The sequence below is a fragment of the Zalophus californianus genome, chromosome 13 (genome assembly GCF_009762305.2).
Source record: "Zalophus californianus isolate mZalCal1 chromosome 13, mZalCal1.pri.v2, whole genome shotgun sequence".
Classification (NCBI taxonomy): domain Eukaryota; kingdom Metazoa; phylum Chordata; class Mammalia; order Carnivora; family Otariidae; genus Zalophus; species Zalophus californianus.
The window spans coordinates 12,841,157-12,862,786 of record NC_045607.1 but is presented as its reverse complement, the minus strand read 5'-3'; the positions used below and the strand labels follow the sequence as shown (position 1 = coordinate 12,862,786).

General features: G+C 45.4%; 1 protein-coding gene across 2 annotated transcripts in view; it reads right to left on the bottom strand.

The window, feature by feature from the left end:
• Positions 1-21,630, bottom strand: part of TTLL11 (tubulin tyrosine ligase like 11) — a 228,934-nt gene that overhangs the window by 111,017 nt on the left and 96,287 nt on the right. For both annotated transcript variants that reach the window (XM_027614537.2, XM_027614538.2), the window contains 2 exons: positions 17,158-17,253; positions 16,244-16,359 (listed from right to left, as the gene is read on the bottom strand). In XM_027614537.2, coding sequence (XP_027470338.1) covers positions 16,244-16,359; positions 17,158-17,253 — 212 coding nt within the window. The remainder of the gene's footprint in view (positions 1-16,243; positions 16,360-17,157; positions 17,254-21,630) is intronic.

Below are 21,630 nucleotides of genomic sequence, written 5' to 3'. Positions count from 1 at the left end.
CCCTCCGTGAATGTGATGGTGGTGGCGGTGACTGGGAAGGACAAGGGGAAACAGGGTTTTTTCTTGAGTGCCCTTCAGAGTGCCAGAGTGCCTCTGGCAAATGGAGCTGGCCCTCGGAGGCTGACGGCAGCATTTCAACCTGTGTCAAAGCCCTGCTCGTGATTTTTTGGCATAAACTAAAGGGAGGGAAGACCTTCTAGTGGCTGCTACAGAATTACATGAGAGTTTCCAGGAGAATCTAGAAAATAGCTGGAAGCAGAGGAATGGTCATTCTGATGCAAGGAAGTCTCTCGTTAATTAATTCCTTCTTCCCTTCTGGACCGTGGATCTTCTTTGTAAGAGCGGATAGAGAAGACACGCATCACAAGCCACCAGGTAGCCCCCAGCCTATTTGAAGAGGCCTACATCCGGGGCCCGAACACCATTGTATAGCGAGGGGATTCAATGCTTTATTAATACCACACCACAAATAATAATACTTCTTCATATTTCTATAAAAGTGTATCACTTACAAAGGACATCTCTACATGTTATCTCTTTTGACTCTGTTATTTATCGAGCACTTACTTTGTGCCTGGCATCCTAACAGATTATCTCACTTGACTTTCCCAGTGATGGCCTCTTTCTCCTGCTTTGCAGGTGAGGTGTAGAGAGGTGAAGGAATTCATCTCTGATCACACAGCCTCTAAGTGGAGACTAGGGTTTTGAACCGGGTCTGTCAGACTCCAGAGCTTGTCCTTTTAACCGCCCCCCACCACCACCACTCTGCTTCCTGTGACGTAAGTATCATTGTTTTCGGAGGGGAGGGGAGGCACTGTTTCTCTACCTTAGATGTTTCTTTCCATGTGACAGGAGGGCCTCAGCATAACACTTTTGGCCTCTCTCTGCCCCACCTCACTCTACCCCTGAGGAAATTAAGGTCCTTTTTTGATTGGTGAGTATGGAGAGAGAAATTGGGGGGAAGCCCGTCAGCCCTTCCTCCTGTCCTCTTGGGGGCACAGGTTCTGCCACCAGGGATCGCTCTGGTTCCCGCCGTCCTGCTGGTGCGGGTGGGGAACCGGGCTCTCAGGACTCTCTGGACTCAACAATGGGAGGCTCATTCGCCTCTGGACAAAAGACACATTCTCCAACATCACCTTTTCCATAATAACAGTGATATTTTGGCCCTCAGCCCCTTTATTCCTTTGTCTTATTCCCGATCACTTCAGATTTTAGGCAGAAAATAGGGCTGTGGGTTGGGCCTTCTTCAAAGATTCTAACCATTACGATCCCCCTTTCACAGAGAAAGCCTGGAAAGGGCCAGAGCGCTTTCCTAAAGAAGAGGTAGCTTAAAAGTCAGCATGTATGTGACAAATCGCCCAAAACATTACTATGCTATATGAATGCAATCCCTGGAATTCAGAGTAGAGCACAGGGTTTAAGGAGGAGAAAAATGGGAGAATGGGGTGATATCACCCAAAATAACTCAAATGTAAAACTAAAAGAGAAAACACAGCTTCAAATGTCTACATCATAAATCAAGACGATGCTATGCCCCTATCAATTCTGAGATCTTAATCTGAGGTAATACATAAAGCAATTTGGATGCCACTAAGAGCCCAGAACAGAAAATTAACCAAAGCATTTCTCAACTACTAAAAAGGAGCCAAGAGCCAGTTTATGGAGACTGCCTGCCCCCCAGAAAAGAGCCAACAACAAACTTGATGTGGGGTACAACCAACCTCAGAAACTAAGCACACATTTTGGGGTAATTTGGAACTCATCCAGAGATCTGCCTGCCCCCAGAGTTGTACCAGAATGCCCACGTAAACAACAAGCAAGGGACTTGTTACCATTATTACCAATAACTGAGCCAACAGAGAGTTAGAACAGAACGGGTCCTCAGCAATCCAGCCCAAGCCCCTCAGTGAAGAGATAAGAAAGTCTGGATGCTGGAGCTGAGCAAGGGAGCCGCACAGAATCCGCTTCCCGTCCGCAGGCCCCAACACAGGCCTGGATACAGTATGTGGAAGAGAGCATCTCCAGGGCAGAGCAAAGACGAGGGCCCGGGTCTCCCACACCAGCATGCCTTCCCTTTCTCACAGCAAGGTTGGTCCGTTCGCCTCACTGACATCATGCATTCACACTATCAGGCTGTTGCAGGCCAACTCAATAGGCTTCCAACACTGGAGGAGAGATTTCCCACCAACAAACCACTGGTAGAATGAATGCTAAGATCCAAACCACGGGAGGCCTTGTCCACATCCCCAGTTGCTAAGCACAGGGAGGAGCACCATTCCAGGGATCCTAAGCGCTGGTTCGCCAACTTCAAAGATGCTAGCAATGAACTTGGATCAAGAAGAACATGCAAAGCCTCCTAATGTCCCCCCTGATGAAGCAGCCAGATTATCAAAGCACCAAAAAAAAAATGGCCTTCTGTATCAGAACTATTTTTAGCAACACAATCCTGTTTCTCCAAACTATTTAACATTGGTAACCAGGACTAAAGTGTTTCTTCTGAATGCAACGGAGAAGCAAATCATCGTGTTTGGAAGCAAGAAGCTGGGTTGCAAGAGACCGTCAAAAACACATTTAGTGTAAGTGCTTACACTCCGGATGATAAACACCACTTCCAATTAAGCCACCCTCAAATATCTGGCACCTAATACCTGGTGGTTTAAAAGCGACTGGCAAAATTTGCAGAGTCTCAGTGTTTTAAAAAAAGGATGAAATCTTCCTTTTTAGTTTTTATATCTCTCTTTTTTAAAGGCAACAAATCACGAGCACTTAGAAAATCACAGCATTTACAGGCCGCAGGAGACTCTGGAGATGAACAAGCCACAGCCCAGAGAAGGGTGGGCAGCCCCAAAGTCCAGCTCAGGATGAGGCCTGGGATCCTGACTCACAACCCACATCATCTCCCTTACAGGCAGAGCTGCCTTTCCACGAGAAGACTGTTCTTTCATTTTTCTTTTTCTTTCTTTCTTTCTTTCTTTCTTTCTTTCTTTCTTTCTTTCTTTCTTTCTTTCTTTCTTTCTTTCTTTCTTTCTTTCTTTCTTTTCTTTCTTTCTTTCTTTCTTTCTCTTTGTTTCTTTGTTTCTTTCTTTCTTAAAAAGATTTTATTTATTTATTTGGGGGGAGCACAAGTGGGGTAAGGGCAGAGGGAGAGGGAGAGAGAGAGAATCTCAAGCAGATACCACACTGAGCGCAGAGCCCAATGCAGGACTTGATCTCAGGACCCTGAGGTCACAACCTGAGCCAAAACCAAGAGTCGATGCTTAACCCAATGAGCCACCCAGGAGCCCCAGACTGTTTTTATTAAGGTCCCCATACCCACGCACAGCAAAGAGGAGAAGTTCCGGAAAATCCATGGTACCCATTTTCATTTTGAGGCACAAATTAAACAAATGTTTTGCATCAGGGATTACCTTAATTAAACTATTTATATGAGCACCGTTGATTTACTTTAATCTTGCTAAACTTCATTAAAATGTTCATTTACTTATGTAAATTCCTCTTGGCTCACATATCTTAAAAAATAAAACACATATAATTTGCACGGTGGAAAACTGCGTTCCTGATCTATGTCCATCTGTATGAATTATAATGATAATAATAGTAATAGTAATTATCATTTATTGAACTCTGCGCTCGGTGCTATGACAGGCACTTTGTATAATGACAGCAATAAGGGTAATTGTCAAATAACCAGCACTTATTATACTTATGTTCCATCATTATGCTACAGATTTATGTATTTTTATTCATTTAACAATCACAATAATTCCGTTAAAAGCAGTTATTATTATTCCTTGCGCTTTAAAGATGAAGAAACTGAGGGTGCCTGGGTGGCTCAGATGGTTAAGCGTCTGCCTTCGGCTCAGGTCATGATCCCAGGGTCCTGGGATCGAGTCCTGCATCGGGCTCCCTGCTCAGCCAGGAGTCTGCTTCTCCCTCTGCCTCTCTCTCTCCATCTCTCATGAATAAATAGATAAAAATCCTTAACATAAATAAATAAATAAATAAATAAATAAATAAATAAAGATGAAGAAACCGAGACTTTGAGAAGTTAAGTAACTACCCCATGTTTCACAGTGGCAAGAGGAAAGAAAAGTCAAGATTCAAACCCAGGCCCACTGGATTCTAGAACCCTTTGTTGCCTGTACAACACTACACCTCCATTTATAAAAAAGTATTGCTCCAAGTTCCAGTGCCAGGAAGGACATTTACAGATCCAAGGACAAACTAAATGGGGCTAAAATGACCTGTTCCCTAGAAATGTCTTAGACTCCTCCACAGTTTTGGACAAAGTTACTCTGCCACCAAATTTCTCCGAAGACAAATAGAGCTCACGGACTCAGGAAAATCAAACAATGCTGAAATGGGAAGTGGATCAGAACTACAAAGAAACTTGGGAGGTGAAATACAACTTGTCTATTGTATTTTTAAAAAATACATTTTAAACTAGTCACGAGGCCAGGAAGCATTCATTTCCATTTGCGATAATGAAATGGCTAAAATCTGCAAACTGCTGTATTTACTGATCGTGAACGATGCATTCCTAGGAGGACCTAAGTTCGAATTAGCGGCCCCATGAGCTGTCATGTTACAGCGCAAAACCAAACAAATGAGACAGAAATGTTGCTGTTGCCTAGAGAAAAAATTTTCCCCACCACTTGCTCTGTGGTAGGGGAAGGCTCAAATACATCTAGGAAGAACACATCTAGGACTTGGCCTGCAAACCAGCTGGAAGAGGAAGAAGAGAGGAAAAAATCTGCAACATTTCCCCCTCGTTGGAAGAACCATTTCAAAGGGAGTGGGTTGTGCCTTAAAAGTTAGATTTTACAATCATTTCATATTGACTCATCTTAAGAAGCCTGCACAGAAAGGCAGGGAAAGGAAACATTAATAAAAACGTGAATTTATGCAGTGTTTCTGCTTTGACTTTTCAGTCCTGTGGTCATATGCAACACCCATGAGTAGGGTTGTATTACTGGCCAAGTGTTTCCAGTGGCCTCCCTCCCCAGGGGCCTCGTCCGTCTCTTTTCCATAAGGATGAGTCCTCCTGACTACCCAACTGGAGCACAGTGCCAGACGCCAACAGGGGCGGAGGGTCTGGAATGGTCACAGGCCCAGGGTTGGCAGACAAGTGGTTCTCAAAGAGTTGGGTTGTGCCTGGACCAGCAGCATCTACATGACCTGGGACCCTGTAAGAAATACAGAACAATCAGAACGCTGGGGGTGGGACTCAACCGTCTGGGCTTTAACAACCATCCCCTCCCCCCCGGGGCGGGGGTTCCTAACAGGCTGCTAGAGTTTGGGAACCACCCATCTACAGCCCATGCAGCCTCGCCCCTCTGCCCCGACTCAGTTGTGGGCTCTCAGGGCCTGTATCTGAGGACTCTGCTTCTATCCAGCCCTAGAGCCCGTACTGGCCTCAGCAGAAAGCACCAGTAGAAGGGGACCTGGGGTGGGGTGGGGGGCTTGCTGACTCAGACCTAGAGTCCGCTGCCCAGCTGTGCTGTCCCGGCTAACATGCTGGGATTCTAATAGGGCTGTGGTTCTATCTCAAACTCCAGGCAGAGGAAGACACAGGACTCGGAGAGGTCAGGCAACTTGCCCAAGATCACCAGCCCTGGAATTGAACCTACGTCTGTTTGATCCCGGAGCTGGTGCTCCTTCCCCACTTCTGGCCAGTTAGCCTCGGCTTGAATACTTCCAGCTACATAGAACTCACTACTCCTTTGAGTCAACCTTTATCATTTCAGGCCAAGTAAGGTTGTTTTTTATTTGTTTTTGGTTTTGGGTTGTTTTTTTTTTTTCCTTGAGCTTAAATAAATCTCTCTGCCTATCTCCTCCCTGTTTCCTTGTTCTGCCCTTTGGGGTCTGTGAGTTTATCCTTCGCCCACACAACCACCACAACCGTGCAAGCTAAAAATGGACATGCCAGCCCCTGGGGTCTTTTCTTCTCCTCCACCCTTCACTCTGAGCAGGGGGATGTCCAATCCCACTTCCTAACCAGGCCTGGTTAGATAGAGGAGAGATTCTAGTTGCTCTCCCTTACGGAGCCTTGGAGAGGTCCTGGTATGCAGAAATGCACCTGTCAGGAGCCGGGGGCTGGTAGATGTACGCACACAGGTAAACGTTCCCATCACTGGCCATTGCCGCCCCCCCGATGCCTAGACTCCCAAACCCCAGGCCTGTGGAACGTCGCCTGGGCTCTGCAGGGGCTAACCAACCTATTCCCTTTCGCGAGTCCTCCTTCACCCTCACGGCTCACATCTGACTCATCCTGAGTCCTATCTCCTCATCCTCCTAAATACCTCGTGGCTTCAACATTTCCCTCCATCCCCACCCCTGACACCCAATCCACACAACCACCGTCTCAAAATTCTCAGCTGCCCCGCACCCACACTCGCCTCGCTCCAGTTTGGTCTTCCTGCTGCGGCCGAATCTCAGCATGCCGCCCTGCTGTTTAAAACATTGCTGGGGGGACAAAAACAAAATGTGGGGTCTGACCCAGTAGGTCCGGCAGCATCTGGCCCTGTCTCCTGACTCCCTCCCTGCTTACGTGCTATAATCCGGCCATGCTGGACTTCCTTATTTCCACTGTAAAACTGTCCTCTAGCACACATGCGGGATAGGGCATAAAACAGATGTGTACGCTTACAGAGAAATTCCAGCACTTACTGGACCACCACTGGATGAAGAATTAGAGTGTGGCCGGGGTCTCTATCGCCCACCTGTGTCCCTCTCAGGTCACACCCTGTCTCCCCATCCCTCTCCAGAAGTAACTCTCCACAGCTTTCACATCCTGCCCTTGCTTTTCTTCATGTTTTTGCCACTTAGGGTTACATCTCTACAAAATACAGTTGAGTTTTGTCTGTTTTAAATTTTACTTCATTGGAACCATACTGCAGATATGCTTTTGCTCAGCATCCATATCAATGCACAGAGGTGTGGCTCACGCATTTCCACTGACATAGAGTACTCCAGTGAGTGAATGTCCATGATTGGTGCATTTTTCTGTTGGGAGACAGTTAGGCTGTTTCCAGCTTGGAGCTCTTATGAGCCCAGCAGCTGGAGTTCTGGACTCCTCTCTGTGCCCCGAGAGCCCCATGGGGTCTTGTAGGGACTTGTTTTCTCTGCCCAGGCCCCTCTCATGGCCTCCATCCTGCTCACATTGCTGCCGGTACTCCCACTGCACCCTGCACCGCACAAAGGCATGCACTCATGCATGTGTTGGCAGCTTCTCCGGGCTGGCCTCTGGTGCTGCAGAGGCGTGGACCATCCAGAGGAAGAAAGTGATCCTCTCCAAGCAACTGAAGACATCCACCCCCCCATCCCCCCACCCCCCCACCCCACCCCCGCTGGGAGTGCACACACTGAGCCGGTTGAGCCTCACTGTGGCTGTGAGCGCCCCCAGAGGGGGATGAGCTTGGGGGTGGGTCCCAGGGCTCTAAGTTGCTCAAGTCCCACCTCTTCCCACCCCTTGACATTAGCCTTTGCAGGGAGGGTTGCCAGGGGCTCTTTCACTATTGAAAATGAAGGAAACTCTGGAAATTGAATAAAAAGGAACAAAAGCAACTGGAGAATATTGCCCACCGTTGGGTGTGACATCCAAGGGCTTTCAAATGATGACTAAAACTGGCTTTAATTTTGATCTTTCATTTCTTTTAACCTAGCAGATAATTAGAGGGAAATCAAATCCATCCTCGCAGCCAAAGATTAACCTGTCACTGCTGGAGCTCCCTTCCCACTTACTTTGCCCACCTCTTCCTTCGCGCTGTTTTTCCCTTAAAAAAGAAAGTCTCCAGGTTACACAATTGGTTTATTTAAATACACCTAGATTGGACATTTCCCGAGACAAATAGTCTTTTAGGAATAAGCAGCATTTTTCTCTCCTTCCAAATTAGGAAGTTCTCATTGCTTTGCAGCTTTAGAAACAACCTATTGCAAACTCCTTGTTATGGATGAAGAAACCAAAGTACAGAAAGGGGAAGAAGTTCTGTCCCATTTTCAGCTGTCAATGGCAGTGCCTGGATTCACCCCAGAGCATCTGACTCCGGGGCGCCCACTCTTACCCACAGCACTCTCCTACCTGTGCATTCAAAACATGAGTGGGTCTCGTCTCCTACTTCCTCAGGGGCTCCCTCCATGCTAAGACAACATCCTAAATTGCACACAGAGTTTTAAGCACAAGATGCTGGAAATAAATTAAACATTCCCCAATACGGAGGCCGACTCTAACCCAGCCACTGATGCAAATGATGCTTTTTCCCCCCAGCACGAAGGGGAAATTGCTGTCACACACAACGGAGAAAAATAAAAACAGCATACAAAAATTATATAGATCGGATGGCCTCAACTATAAAACAAAATAGAAGAACATACTATTTTATGAACTAAAAAGTTAATAAAGGTTAACTCTGGGTGCTTGAATCTGAGGGAGATTTTTCTTTCATGCTATATACTTTTCAGTATTTTCTAATTTTTTTATAATAATTACATACTAACTTTATAATGAGAAAAAAAATTAATAGGAAGTGTGTTGCAGAGAAGAAGCCTCTGTCCTCTCCTTCTAAGGGCCCTTTTGGAAGCATGACTGGTGGTCCCGGCCTGCCATGAACCTCTCCAGCCCTGCCTAACCCCCCCACCCCACCCGCCTCCATCCTTCCTCCCCAAAACTTGCTTCTCTTTTCTCACCAAATCCAACCCAAGGGAACATAAGCCCCACCTCCCTCAAGAAGGGTGCCTTGACCACTCCGGGCCGGCTATTAGCTGAATTATTGGAAATTGCCGTTCCTGTAGGTCCAAAAAAAGGGCTAATATCAACCATTTCATGGGATTCCCCCTAATCCTTGGCTCACCCTGCCTTCTTCTGAACTGTCCATAAGTTCGCAGTCTGGGATGCACAGCCACGCACAAATAAGTTTCTGTCTGGTCTTGTTCTCTCTTGTGCCATGTGTAGATCCTGCTGTATGTTGATATTTTCCACGCATTGGCTCCCATTTTATTCATTCTGGTTTTGAGCATTACTGGAAATGAAGTAACCACCTAGCTGGCCACAGAGCTTCCTCACAGGAGATAACCCATCACTCATACATACCTACTCCTGTTCAGTACTTAAAGATAAAAAGGTGAGTCCTGGCCCCAAGTTTACAATAAAGGCCTGAACCCACCCAGGTAATGATATGATAATACCCGGTGGGCACACATCTCTTTCGTGTGCTAAATAGTTTCACCTCCATTCTCTTTCAAGGCAAGAGCTAAGCAGACCTGGCATTCCCTTGCTTTCATTCTTGGTTTATTTCTGATGAGGAAACCAGGTGCGGGAAAGTACAGTGGCTTAACCGAGGCCCAGAAGAACTGGTACCAAAACCTCAGTCTCCTGAACCCAGGCCACACTGCCTCCTTCCAAAAAGCTAACAACTCCTCATTTACAAGCACACGAACATTTAAGCCTCACTGAAGCAACTCCTAAGGAAATTTCCAAATACATTTGCTACCCCCACCACTACCTGGAATGACTCTGGACGGGCCCCTGCAGAATTCCTCACCACCCCATAATGGTGCCTGACTGGCCATAGGCCATATACTTGTCTAGTGTCCCATCTGCTCCCGGTTGGGGCGAGAGGGACAGCGGGCCTGCCTGCTGGCGGAGGGGCTCGGCTCCTGTCTAATGGTCTCTGAAATGACACTCTCACTCAGCTCAGGAAATTCCACCTTCCCCATAAGTCTCAGAAATGGTTCCTGCTCAACAAACTTCATGCAAAAGAGGCTTTTACTGGTTACTTCTGACTTAATGTTTAAACACTTTCAAATGAAAGAGAGTTGTCTGGTTTTATTTCTTGCCCATAACATAATGCATTTATCATTAGTCATTTCCTGTCTGTTCTTACTTGAAAGTGCACACACATTTTTCTAGTTTGCTGACTGCCATCCAAAATGTGAGATGTTTCGAGGTACAGAGGGCTTAATGTATCTTGAAGCCACAACACCCCAATCTTGGACAAACTGCTCCAGCTCCCTGTGGCCTCTGATGATAATAGGACTGCTGGGGTCCTCAACTGCTTGAAAACATGATGAAATTCCTCGCCTTCTCTCCAGGAAAAATATACAGATACACAAAATTTTATGTAGTTAATGGCCTCGCAGATACCGCGGACTGAAAACCAGCTTTGATTTTCTTAGCCTGCCATTCAAGGCCATCCCCCTCTGACGTCTGGGTCTTCATCTGCTTCCCCAGCAGCACCTCCCCTCTGTGAATCCACTTCATCCACCTGCCTCTCCAGCCGATTTGAACTCCGTAAGTTCCCCCAACAGAGCCCTGTGACTTTGTTTCCTCCACCAGGGACATCCTTCCGTTTGTGTGTTTCAAATATTCCTCATCTTTAAACCTCAGTTCAAATGCCACCTCCTCCTAGCCAGATTTTTTTTAACTCTTCTTATCAGTAAATAAATCGTGCCTCTCCCATTGTCCTGTGAGCTAATTCAGTTTTGTAAGACTTCTCCCTGGCACAGAGTAAGTCAGTAAATACTCTAAAAGCCAATAGCTGTTCTCTAATCCTTGCACGGTGTCAATGACATGCAAATAAGTATGCAAATATTCATCTCTTTCTGACCCAGACTCCTGATTTCTGTGAAATCTTCAAAGGTGCTCGGGGTCAGTGTGTGCTGATCTGTAGGGTCTTACCACAAAGGAATCCTTAGGAATCAAGGAAACCCAGAATTTCAGCAAAATGTCCGCTGTGCAAGCAAGATGGGCCATTGGTCAGGACGGTTAGATTGTTCTGAAGGACTGTTTGCCGAAGAGCACTCTCTGATAAGAAAGATGGCATCCCGCATTTATGAAGACATGTTTAGTCTAGACATTTTAGGAGTCTCTCTTCCCTCCCATTGAAGAGATTTCAGTAGGATATACTGCCAGTTTAAGTGGCAGGGGTCTGGGCTTGGAGGACCTCTGGTTCATGTGTTTTTGATATTCTTCTCCAGGACAGGACAGAGTTACATTCCTTGGTCTTGGTACAAGCCCCAGCTGTGAAACTGAGCGACTGGGCGATTCCTTGGTCTCATTTCTCTTAGAATGTTCCACCTTTATCCCTGATTCTATGTAGAATCAACTTAATCTGGGGATTCATTTAATTTATTGGCTCTAAACATGGGGCAGGATCCGAGGGATATGCTTGGACTCAAGGCGAGAAGTGAAGCCTGAGCTCCCAGTGAAGCCTTCAGAGGACAAACTTCTCTGAATCTGGGCAAAAGCTGCTCTGACCAGCCTGACTCCTCCCCTTTTAATCCACCAGGTTGTTGCTGTGATAGGAAGTAAGCTAAACTGGGAGAGGGCGGTGAGATGTTGCTCTGGGGAAAGGTGCTTCTGTGCCTTATATAAGCCATGTTCCAAAATACACGCTTCTGAATAAGAGACGGGCCAGGCTGTCTATATCACAGCTCCTGGGCACTACGTGGCAGCACGATATTGAAAAAGTCCCCTCCGATTCCTCCAAGCCTGTCTCTGGCTTCACTTACACTTCTCTGGGGTCCTGAGGGCTATGCTTCTTAAGAAAGGAACCTGGTTACCAGAAATACCTACATTCCGGAAAAGGAGAAAAATACCAGTGAAATGGCTCCCCAGGGTAAACCGACCTTCCAAAAATGAATCAATTGATGGAACAATCACTTTGTTTTTTAAATAATCAGGGAATGCAATTTGTTCACTTCTGCTCTGGATAGGAGTTTTAAAAAAGATTAGGCTGCCCAAATCCCTTGAGGAAAGGAAAACTCTCCATTGATTTTCCTGTTTTTTTTTTCTCTTTATCTTACAAGCTTGGCTTTGAATGGAAGGCGAAGCTGGAGGTCAATGGAGCAACGTGGCAAAGCGAAGTGGACACTGGTGTCAAAGTCAGGAACCCAGAATCCGGTCCCCATGCTGCCTCTAACTAGCTTTGTGACTTCTTCACCTAGGTTTTTGTCTTGTATGATTCACATGTGCAAAACCATCATGTACATTCCTCAGATAGACTGCCTCAGAAGCTGGTAACTTACCTGTCACCATTAACAGAACTTCAAAGCCTGACTGACCACTTGGTGGGCCTAAAAACTGGCATTTGTCTAATGTCTTCAGATGTCATGAGGTTCTCTCCTCGGTGTCACTTCATATGATGACCATGACAATCCAGCCAAGGAGATACCTTGATTCCCATGTTAGAGACCAGATCAGAGAACAGGGTGCCTTGGCCAAGCTCATAGTACAGTGATCAGAGGTTAACAACATCCCCCCAGACCAGGCTGATGCCGTACCCAGTGCCTCACCAGGACATATGCTGCTCGTCTGCAGGACACTTAGGAGGGAGATCCTTGAACCAGGGAGCTGACTGGCATGATGGTTTCTATCTCAATAAAATGAGGGGGTTGAAGTAAACCAGGAATTTAAAAAAATTTCTTGTAGCTGGAAAGATTCTTTGTTCTCAAATGAAATCTACAGAATGTCGAAATATAAAACAGTTCATTGCTTCCACCCAAATGTCCATCGAGTGACAGATGGATAATAAAACATGGTATATCCACATAATGGAATATTATTTGGTCATAAAAAGGAATAAAGCACCAATACATGTTACAAAATGGGTGGACTTCGCAAACACGCTAAGTGAAAGAAGCCAGACAAAAATACTGTGTATTGTATGATTCTACTTATATGAAGTATTTAGCACAGGTAGATCCAGAGGCAGAGAGTAAGTTGGTGGAGGTGGGAATGAGGAGTGGCTGCTTCATGGGTATAGGGTTTCCTTCTGGGGTGACAAGACATTTTGGAACGAGGGTGGTTGCATAACACTGTGAATATACAAAATGCCATGGAATTTAAATAGCTAATTTTATATTATGTGAATTTTATCACCATATATGTGTGTGTACAGATATACGATGTTTCCAGAGTCCCAAACCATTAGCCTCCCCTTTCCCATGTCCCTTCAATGCCTCCAAAAAAACCCTACTATGTAAATCAGAGTCACTAGATATTATAAGATGTATCATAGTTCAAAAGAGTTCTCATATGACAGCTATTTTATTCCTTCAGGGGCCAAAGATATTTTCTCCTAATCCAATAAAGAAATATGCCTGGGCCAGTGACATCTTGCTACTTGGAAACAGAAGGTTCCATTGGCAACCAGCTCCAATGTCAATTCTAGTCCACAGTGACCTAGCAGCTTCAGTTTTAGGATATGTCACTGGTTTTCAACTCAAAATTCTGCTTTAAGTATACCAGAAAAGATAATGATAGCTAAACTTTAATTTTGTTTTCTCATATTCTAGTAGAGAATTTTATTGTTGAGTAGTGAACTAAGCATTTAAGTGGCTACTATTTATCAATAGGTTTCCTGTTTCATTTAAATGTCATTTCATAGAAAAGGACACCAAGGCTCACATAGCTCCACAACATCCCTGAGGTCAGAATTTGAATCTGGTATCTTCGAGCAAGCCTCCAGCTTGCCAAGATGGGTACCAGCAGTCACAATTTCTTGTTCCCGTGGAAGGCATGGGGACTGCTTTCAGTCCCACCAGGAAACTGAACCCAGTTCATCAGCCCCCGAGGTGTGTGAAGATGCTTCACACATGGACACAATCCCCCTCCCTACCTTCCCGAGGAAGTTCAGAGATATGAAGCGGTCAGGACATCTATCTATCTACCATTTTTCTTCAATCTATATGAGAAGAGTGAAGACTCACCTCACTGGTCCTGCTGACAATCTGTACTCAAGAAGGAATTAATGAGGGATACTTCAGACCCTCTTTTGTTAAAGAGTTGTAGCAAAAGGCTAGGATTTCGTTTGTTTTTAAAGGTTTAGGTCAGATCCTATTTAAACACAAGACACTCTGGTTTCTAAAGCTACCTCCCAACCCAGAAGTCTGTCATGTTGTGCTCTGCAGCTGGAATGACATGGTCTCAGCTTTGGATACATATGATTCAGCACTACAACACTGGGCATTTTCTGTGGGCCTAACTACATTGCTTTTTCAAGTGATTCTGAAAGATTTCTACACAGAGGAGTTGAGGATAATTTTAGCCTTTTTATCTGCATGATAAAGTTACCGAAATGATAATAATAATTCTTTACATATAAATGCACTTTACAGATTACAAAGTACTTTCGTAGACAATCATTGTTGGGAGTTTTTTTAAGGTGAAATTTAGGAAAATTATCAGTAAATGACATTTGGCTATTAATATGCACCCTTAATGGTAAGAAAAGGGGGAGATAGAAGGGTTTTATATGAGAATCGAGGTCAGGTTCTAGAAGTTTTAACTGTTCCTGGTTATCAATTTAAAAGAAAAAAAGCCAATGCTCCTTCAGTTAAAACCAGGTTCTGCTACTTATGATTGATAAGTTGTAACTGTCTTTCCCATTCTTCCTGTGGTCCTGTGCCCCCTCGCTATTCAGTTTTAGGTCTACAGCTCACCGAGATGATCCAGAATGCCAGGTGTAGGTAAAGCAAAACACCCAAACCAAGGAAAAGAAAGCTTATCGTGTTCCGGTACCATTTAACGTGAAAATACAGTGATCCTCTTATATCTCTTCCTATTTTTGGTGGCCACACAATGGCCTTCGAATTTGTTCCCACCAACACAATCGGAGCGCTCATGTGTCAAGGTCATCTTTAAAGAGCTGCACTAGTGCGCCACACTGACATGGACAGCCCCCCAAACCTCCCCAGAGGGCCGTACAGTCTCTCGAGACCTCATCTCTATCAGGGAGATCAATAACCCTTGGAGAGTAGATTTTCAAGGAATGAGTTTTATTGCAATGAATCTGACCAAACAGCCCTCCATCTGCTGCCTCTCCTTAGGGCTGGCGGAAGAAAGCCGTTGCGTGCCCAGACGAGTGGTCGCACTCCCAGTTGCTGTGGTGTGTGAGCCACACCGAGGATGCGGGGGACCTGATGGGACACCACTTTGCAGCTCTAATCGGTGGGAGCCACGCCTGGCAGGACTGGCCCGACGGACTGCGGGTGAACGTTCTCAGCCAAGTCTTGCCAACAGCCGCACTCTGTGCCTCACGCAGTGAAGAACACTCCGGAGGGGCGCTCAACCGAGCAGCCACTGTCCAGCCGGACTCAGAATAAGACAAACACTCCTACAGAGTGACATTTCGTGCCAGGCAGCGGCACTCAACCTCGGCTGCTCAGTAGGATCCCCTAGGGAACCTGGAAGACTTACGTGGCCAGGCCTCCAGTTCAGGCTAATTAAAATCACTGTCTCTAGAAGTGGGGGCCCTCACACTGGTGTTTATGATGGTTCTAGTGCGCAAGCCAGGGGAGAAGCACCACTGCAGTATATTCTAACAGTATCTCTGGCGTGAGCCCAGTTCGTGAGGTGCTGCGGTGGAGGCACCTGCAGAACACCCCTTGCTCAGGAAGGGGAAGCCAGTGTTCCTTGCAGTCTTGAAGCGTGCTGACAAGGGCTTTATTTGTCTGCGAGCGTTTAGGTCAATCTGATTTGCCAGCGGTACAAAGAGTGCTATTTGAAATGCCTATCTTTGATTTTTCTGCCTCAAACAAGCATAACGATATTTACTCAACCCATACTTTGTGAGAGCTAGGAATTTGACAAAAACAAAACAAACACAATACCCAAATGAGATGCAGCTCATTTCAGGAGTGATTCCACGGAGGGAGGGGTGGGGCACGCACTCCCACCAGCATCCCGACGGGGGTAACCTGCCCTGGGGTGGGTGGGCAGAGAGAATTATACTGCTGTAAAGATGATAGAACTTCCGGAATTTCCTTAAATTGGCTCTGCGAACGTTGAAACAAAAGGCTTATAATGCAAGAGTATAAGAATCACGAAGTTAAAAAGGAAATGATCTTTATCACATCCAAGCGGCCTGTGGTCCTCTCCTTGGCTTTGTTTTACTCTCTCCCTAGGCTTGAGCATTTCCAAGACAAGCGCTACGTCACCAGTGGTGGGTGAGAGGCAATCCCAACTCAGGGGGTGGCAGGGGGAGTGGGTTTGTGGAAGCGACTCCCTAGATTCAAGTAACAATCAGCTAAAAATTCATCAGCTGAATCCCAAACGTCAGATTCATATACATATCCATCTCCCGATTTTAAGTCACCATATTCGGAGGCTGATATCCATAAATGAAAATATGATGGATTGGCTGGTTTAATATGTACATCTCACAATGTTACGATGTCCTAAGAACCAAATGGCTAGGACATGGGAGCAGAGTTGATAGAAATGAATGATATAAAAAATACTTACTGGTTCTCTCTTTTGTTCTTGAGTGGGTCCATGAGGCGCAGCGTGTCTCTGATCACGGCCACCTTTACTTCCTCATCGACAAGGCTGGGGACATTTTCAAACACCCCTGGAGAAAGCTTGAACGGGTAGGATTCCGTGTTTCAGTGGAGGGAGTGACTTGGTACCAAGCGACTATCAGCACCAGCTCTATTGGCTGTACTGTTGGTTAGGTTTTGCTTATATGAATCTATAGAAGAGAATTTTTAAAAGGCTCCCTTCATGCTATTTGTACGATGGCAATTTCCTTTAACAAATCGACAAAAGACATAAAGAGGAAATACATACATAAAGAGCACTATGTTAATCTAATCATCAAAATCATACATGCTTGTTGTAGAAAATTTGGAAATATAGAAGGGGCTAAGAAAATTAAAAGAATTTACATAGTCCCCCCAAAACCCAATATTAGTATTTGGTGTATTTCCTTCCAGTCTTTTGTGTGTGTGTGTGTGTGTGTGTGTGTGTGTGTTTTAAGGGGGGAGGGAAAAATATAAGCACTCTTAAATGTACTATTTATCTTAGTGATTCAAATATGTCGACATGGCTAAATCATATTCATAGAATTTCAATTAGCTCATCTCCTGAGGCTAACTAATTAGTTCATGTCAAAACTGATGGAAAGGCTCAGCTGTTCCTATATCTGCAGACCTTAAAAATTGGAAGAACGGCATGCTGGACAGTTACCATGGGTCGGATAGGTCTTATATTTATGGACTCTGCTCAGAGCTCAACCAAACTGAAATTATTTAGACTTGGGCAGAAGTTTGCTGTGCCAATTTGAGAATATTGAATCTTGTTTAGCCAAGTGAGCAATATGAGAGTGACCACATGCAGTGGTTGGGCAATATATTCAAGGAGTTATTCAAAGTACTTACTTCTTGCTCATGTTCGATTCTCATGCTGGGATTCGCATTTACTTCAAGTAGGATAGGCTTCAGGTTTTTCATTAGAAGAATGTCAAAGCCTAAAATCTGGGCGGGATAAACATAATTCAGGATTACTCCCTCTGGCTACAATTTCTTTTCAGGAATCGTGTATGGTATTAGGGTCATTAAGGTGACGATAAATCCAAACCTGACCCCCACCCTGGGCTGTGACCCTGGCTTCTCCTGTCCACGGCGCCTCTTCCTCGGGCTGTACTTCTCAGGCCAAATGGACAGCGGAACATTTTATAGGAGCCTTGATAATGGGACGAGTTCTCATAGCGCACCTCAGCATTATCAGTGACCTCTTTCTTCCTTAACAGGGTTTTTATTATGTTAAGGATCAGCTGTGGTCCATCAATTTCTCCCTCTCCATCCGCTCTCCTCTATTAAGCTGCTTCTTAGCTAGATCTCTGAAAACCCAAGGCTACTTTTCTTAAGCTCAGGTGTACTTCGGTATCACTGAAGGGGCCCTAACCACTACACCTCCCCCAACCCACACCCCGGGAGTCAGAATCTGTCAGAGTGGAACACAGGCAAGTGAATTTTGAAAACCAAGGCCCCCCCCACCCTCCCGGTGATTCTGATAGACCTTCTTAGCTAAGGAGAAGGGAATATTTATTAGGCACCATTTACTATACAATGCACCGATAATTCATAATCTCATTTAATCCTCATGACAGTGTATTTGAAGGAGGGATCTGCTCTCCGCTTTACAAAAGGAGAAACTGAGTCTCAGAAAGGCCAGTGGATTTCCCCAAACCATTTGTGGGATCCAGCACAAGACAAAAATGTGGGTCCCCTTGTTCAAAAAGTATTGACAATTTCACTATGGTGACAACAGAGCATTAAACCAGGCACCAAGCCCTTCTGGGTGTGGAGCGCTGTGTCACTGCACTGGCTCACACCCCAGGCTAACTCCAACACCATTTGTCCTTGACGCCTGCCCTTCGGTCCAGAGTGCTGCTTCAGGGGAGGCTTTGTCTTCTGGGCTCTGTGAGTTCCTCACAAGCCCTAGGATGGGGTGAGCCACCCTGGCATCTCATTCCCTCTGCCTGAAACAAGCCTTCCCCTACGTGACTCCTCCTGACCCTGGAGGTCCCAGCTTCCAATGAGATTCACACTCGAACCATGAGGACGTCAGATGCTCAGGGGGGGACTCTCATTAACTCTACAGGAGGTGAGAAGGTAGAAAGCTTCTAACAATTGATACAGTCCCAAAGTTTCAAAAAAATAAGATGAAGAATGACGGAGAGAGAAAGAAAAAGTGACAGCTATGTCCCCACCTGTGTGGACCCCCGAAGAAAAGATGGGGGAAATCCAGAATGTGCATTAGTTAGATGACAATTATGAAACTGTAGCTTCATCCTTGTTAATGAAACCAGAGCCTGAATGACCATTTTCGGGGGTAACTCAAGATGAGGTTATTCTTTAGTGAAGGGCACTAAGGATGAGGGGTTGGAAAAAGTCATTCTGACTCTATTTTTCTTTCCCTGGTCACGAAAAGAAAGGAATGGAAATTTGGTAGAGAATGTTACATGCGTTATAGATGCGCTGAATAATATATGACAAGTGGCTGTGAGTGACGAGCCCTCTAAGAGACTCTGGTGACGTCATCAGTCTAACTTCAGACCTGGGCTGAGGCAAGTGGTATTGAGGAGGCTACAGAGAGGAGTGGGCTATGGGGCCCACGTTTGTCATCCTTAGTCATCAGCTGCTTTTTGCTCCAATCAGAAGCTTGGACTTGCTCTTTCTCAGCCTGGTGGATGCTTTCAGTTCAATGCACAGTGGTTTCATGAAAATAAAGCTACAGGAAAGCTGGAGAAGGCAAAACCTCGCCAGCCGCATTGACCTGCACCCACCAATGGTGTGGTATTTTCCAGAACCTAAACTTTTGTGCATGTAGCTGAATATGTAGGATCTTGTACAGACATGGTTTGGAGTCAGAAACACTTGGCTCCAATCCTACTTCCATCTCTCACTCTGGGTGTGGTGCTTAGCCTCGCTGAGCTTCATATACCTCATCTGAAAGATGGGAGTCACAATAGCTGAGTTGCAGGGTTAGCGGCTAATGGAAGCAAAGAGTACCTAGGGTTATGCTCATCATATAGGAGGTACCCAATATAGGCTAGCTCCCTTTGCAGGTTCCTACTGATCCTACCACTGAGAAATGGCATGACATGGCGTTAGAGTCCAGAGGAGCTCATTTCAAATCCTAGCTCTGCCTTTAACCTGTGTAACTATAGGCAAGTTACTCAGCAGCTCTAAGCCCCAGTTTCCTCATCTGTAAAATGGGAATAAGACTAGTACTTACCTTAGTTCATTCATTCAAAAAATATTTATTGAATGCTTTCCTATATCCCAGGAATTATTCTAGCTTCTAGAAATACAGCAGTGGACTAGATGAGCTCCCTGTCCTCTTGGAGCTTACAGTCTAGTAGCGGGGGACAGGACAAATAAAGATAATGCGATGTAAAATATTTTGCACAGTGCCTGAAACACAGTAAGCATTTGATGAAGGCCAGCTTTATTATACTTTTTCACAAGTTCAAGGAAATACAATTTGTTTTCTTTTCAAAAGTTCAATGAAATATGTAGTACCAAGGGATCTCAACAAACAGAATAACAGGCCTGAGAGGAGCTTAGAGTTGATCTTGTCATGAAACTCTGGCATGTTAGAGCTGGCAAAAAGTCAGGAACGTATTTGGTCCAGTGTTTTTCAAAATGGGGTTCTTTTCTGGGGAAGCACTGGGGAGGCCAGATCAAATTAACTTTTACCTATTTCATATACTGGGTTCCCCAGAGAAAAAAAGCTTTATATTTTTTTGAAAAACTATTAATCTAGTCTAACTGTCCCTTTATGCAGATCACAAAACTGCAGCTTAGAGAGGGGAAAACCTCTCCCCAGTTTGATGGCACAGCAGGAATTGTCAAAAGGGGGGAGAGATGGGAGGGGGAGAGATTTTCAATCACATGATACTCTGCCCCATACAAGTACTTGAGTCAGCAATTATGTGTTGCGCACCTCCTACTCCAGAGGTACTCTGGGGATTCCAAGTTATCTGTCCTTCGGCCCTTCTAGAAGCTTCCAAAACAAGTTGGGAAGAAAAGAGCCCTGGGCCATTACTTGTAAACTCATGCCAAGGCTCCAAGCTACCTTCCAATGAGAGGAGATTCTCTCTTGAGCCCTAGAACTACACATCCATCTGCATCCATAGTAATCCCAACTGGGAGGTTGGGTCCTCAAATTTAGCATATCCAAACACACTATCACAATCCAAACTCACTAACCTCTAAAATGGTCTCAATGATCCCCACCTCCTGGTAATCATGTGCTTGTGTAATCCCCTCCCCTCACGTGTGAGCTGCACCTAGTGACTTGTTCCTAAAAACAGCAGAGGGCAGAAATGATGGCATGTCACTTCCAATATTAGATTATAAAAAGACTGTGGCTTCCATCCTGGAATACTTTCTCCTGCTCTCTTGCTCACACACTCTGAGGGAAGCCAGTCACCTAGTGACTTGCTCCTAAAAACAAATCCCCACCTCCTGGTAATACCTGCTGCTATGTTGTGGACTGCCCTCTGGAGGTCCAGGTGACAAGGAACTGATGTCTTCAGCCAACAGCCAGGGGGGCCTGAGCCCTACCCTCAGACTCCTTCCCCAGTGGGGCCTTGAGGTGACTATAGTCCTGGCCATCATGTTGATTGCAGCCTTGTGAGAGACTGAACAAGAGGGAGTCCCCTAAGCCTAGATTCCTGATCCTCACAAACTGAGAGATAATAAATTGTTTGTAAGTTTAAGCTGCTAAGTTTTGGGGAAATTTGTTACAGAGCAGTAGATCATTAATATACCATCTTTCTCTAAAATCGACTTTGTCTCCTGTATTCCTTATCCACCCAGTTACATAAGTCAAAACTCTCTCCTTCATCTTTCATATCTAGCTGCTCACTGACTCCTGCTCAATGTATCTCTTGTACATCCTATCTCCTAAAGAGCTTTCCAGAACTGGCCCATCCTCACTGCTCCTGGCCTCTATCGAGTCTGCACCAGCTTTCACCTGGACTAATTTAATAGCCTCCCTATTTGTTTCCTGCTCTCCAACTCACCCCTCTAGTTCATCTGGCACAAGGGGCTGCCAGAGTAATTTTTCTAAAACGTAGAGTATTAGCATTCCTCTGCCTAACATCCCTGCCTACAGAATGAAGCCCCAGTTCCATGACATGCCCTACAAATTCCCCTTTGACTTGACATCGATCTCACACTCCAGCTTTATTTCCTCCCCCTGCACATCCTGGGCTGTAATTGTGCTAAACCAGTAGTAGTTCGAGGATGCTTTACTGCTCTCCGCCTTTATACTCTTCTGCCTGGAAGGCAACTTTACTGATGAAGTATTTATTGAGCACCTACTAAATAACTAGGTAC